Source organism: Cyprinodon variegatus, unplaced genomic scaffold (assembly GCF_000732505.1).
Source record: "Cyprinodon variegatus isolate N-32 unplaced genomic scaffold, C_variegatus-1.0 Scaffold293, whole genome shotgun sequence".
NCBI lineage: Eukaryota > Metazoa > Chordata > Actinopteri > Cyprinodontiformes > Cyprinodontidae > Cyprinodon > Cyprinodon variegatus.
Genome location: NW_015150746.1, coordinates 628655 through 631386, shown reverse-complemented (window position 1 = coordinate 631386; position 2732 = coordinate 628655). Strand labels below are relative to the sequence as shown.

Sequence of the window (2732 nt, the reverse complement as noted above, 5' to 3'; positions counted from 1 at the left end):
TGGACTGCTGGAAATGAACTAGTGAAAGAAAAATGAAATGGCGTGCTCAAAGATGACCCTGCAAATTTTGAGAATGTTGGCTCAACCTGCTGGGAAGCAGAATTCTCCACCATGACCATAATCAAAAATAAATATTGATCCAGGCTTAATATGTGTGTGGGAGTGGCTTTGTTGCCATTCAAACCCAGGTTTAAAGCCTAGCAGGGCAGATTAAAGCCCACTTCTCTCATTAAGCCTTAAAAAACTAAACGGTCAGTTCTGGTGTTTTATAAAATATGTGAATCAGGAAATTGTCTATATACTGAACTGAATGATTGTTGTTCTCTACTTCAAAAAAAACACTTTAGGTTTTAAAATGGAAAAATTTTCTTCTTTTTTTTTATATATTTTCTTTATTTAAAATTTCAATGTATAACATGGATGAATAAAAACCTGCTTTTTATTTCAGTGTTAAATTTGGTTTAAAGTAACAGATTATAATTAAAAAATGTCTGCGGATCTTTACTGGTTGATGATTTTCTTTATTCGGACCCTGCTGATTTTTAATTGGTTACCCCTGATTTAGTCCCTCCAGAATGCGCCTCTGCATATGGACAAGATGTAAAACACATCCTTCAGGGTTTTAGAAGTTGGAAATTATATAAATAAACTTTTTTAAGCTTTCCTAAAGAAAGCTTGAAAAAATAGCTTAATTTCTGGAAGTGGTCTGGTAGCATTCTAGAGCAGCTTCAGGCTGACGTCATGTAATGGGTGGCACTCACACAGGGAAAGACAGGGTCATAGTGAAGGCAAACATATTTTTCCACATTGTAAGAACAAATATTCCACAATGCCAAAGAAAATATATTATTCATATGCCAATAGTTCATTTTAAAGACTTAAAAAATATATGATAAAGAACCTTTAAATTCAACAATGTGACCCACTGAGAACTACTCCTCCTCTTAAAGTTCACCTGTTTATTCAGTGTTAAACATTTATATAAAACTTCAGTAAAATATTGCTTCAAGGTTCCCTAAACATTTTTGGAACAAAGTGCATCTTGGCAGCCCTTAGAGAATGTCCTCCAAATACTCTTTAAAGGTTACATCATAAAAACTTTAGATAACCTTCAGATAACCTTTAATGGAGTGATCTCTAAAGGTGCCGATAGCTTCAAAAAGTAACTCTTAGAGAAGCTTCAGGGGTCCAGTCATTTTGCTATACTTTTTCATTAACTTTTTTAGCTGTAAGCTTTATTTGTTTCAAATATGTAGATTTAATTTAGAGGACAGAAATAATGAAGGTTGCTTCACAGTCCATGGAATATTCTGTGAAATGTAATTTCTGGGGAGAAATGTCAGAATAATGAGAACTTTTGCTGACAACCAGTTTAATGTTCTTACTGATGTTCCCTTTTTATTAGGGCATTGGTTTTTATCAGATCTGTTTAGCTTTTTTATATCAGTATTAGCTTGATAGATACATCTAATGAATAATAAATGAAAAATAATTGTGTTGCAAAACAATCCTTTGACATCTAGCAAATAAAAAAAGGTCTGCAATTATAAAAGATGGATCTGCAAAGTTTTTCTTATAATAGTTTTTTTTAATAAGTAGGTGAGAAGAAACAGATGTTAGTCTATGAACTTACAGTGAAATGCATGTCCTTGTCTCTGCTGGAAGTGGACTTCGGTAAGACAGGCCTAGAAGCTGGAAGACACACAAACCACAAGGTCAGCTCAGCAGCACAGCAAGATAATGAACCACACTAAATTAGATTAAACACCTTGCATTTTTTTTTTTTTACCAGTTTTTTATATATTTGTAATTGAACAGATGTTCCACCTCTTGTTATTGTTTTTTTTTTTCAGCATTGTGATCTGAGATCAATATCGCTCTTTTTTTGGCATGACCTGCCAGCCTTTGCTGATCTGGACTGCAGTACTCCCATGTAAAGCCATAGCTTTGTTATGGTTCATTATGTTCTGCGGGTAAATCTCTCCCTCTCTTCATCTTTCACACTCTCATATACACACACAAATCAGCGATGAGTCACCATCATCGCACCATCACTCAGGCACACAAATAAAAAAAACCTGCTTCTCACTCACACATACACAAACACACCTCCACAGTGCTGCAGTGTGCGCACAAATAAAATGGCTGTGTGAAAGGGAAGATAAAGATACCAGTTTATACCAGCAGAAATCTGATACGTGGATTTTCAGTGTTACAATCAGGATTTTCATACCACATTTTTGCTGATAAATTGTGAACTCCTACGACTTCTAACAGATGTGCTTCTAAAGGGAAAAAATGCAACAACACCCTGTTTAAGGCAGGATGCAAGCAGCTCATTGGTGATGATAATATATATATATACATATATATATATATAATGCACTCACACAGCAGGGAAGGATTCTTTTTGTCATCTTTATGTAACTCTGGTTTGTAGCTACTAAAGAGCCTCTACCTACCTACCTACCAACCTGCAAATATGAAAATAAGAAGCTGCTTCTCAAATGTCTGTTGTGTAAAGGGCTCTATAAGATAATTTCTACAACTTGCTTACACTCCCACCTAGTGGTAAGCTATCATATAACAAAATGTCACGTTGGACCATTTTTTTGCCGCAGTTTTATTGAGCTATTTCAATTTCCAAGTTTATGAAAAAAGAGAAAACCTTTTTTATTGTAAAAAGAAGTCAATAGCTCCTACTTCAATGCATTAAAACACCTATAAAAAGG

At 34.6% G+C, this 2732-nt stretch overlaps 1 protein-coding gene across 1 annotated transcript in view; it reads right to left on the bottom strand.

Annotated features, from left to right (window-relative positions):
• LOC107090381 (periphilin-1-like) overlaps positions 1-2732 on the bottom strand; it is an 18324-nt gene that overhangs the window by 7151 nt on the left and 8441 nt on the right. The window contains exon 4 of the mRNA XM_015383716.1: positions 1634-1692. Within this exon, the coding sequence (XP_015239202.1) occupies positions 1634-1692 (59 nt within the window). The remainder of the gene's footprint in view (positions 1-1633; positions 1693-2732) is intronic.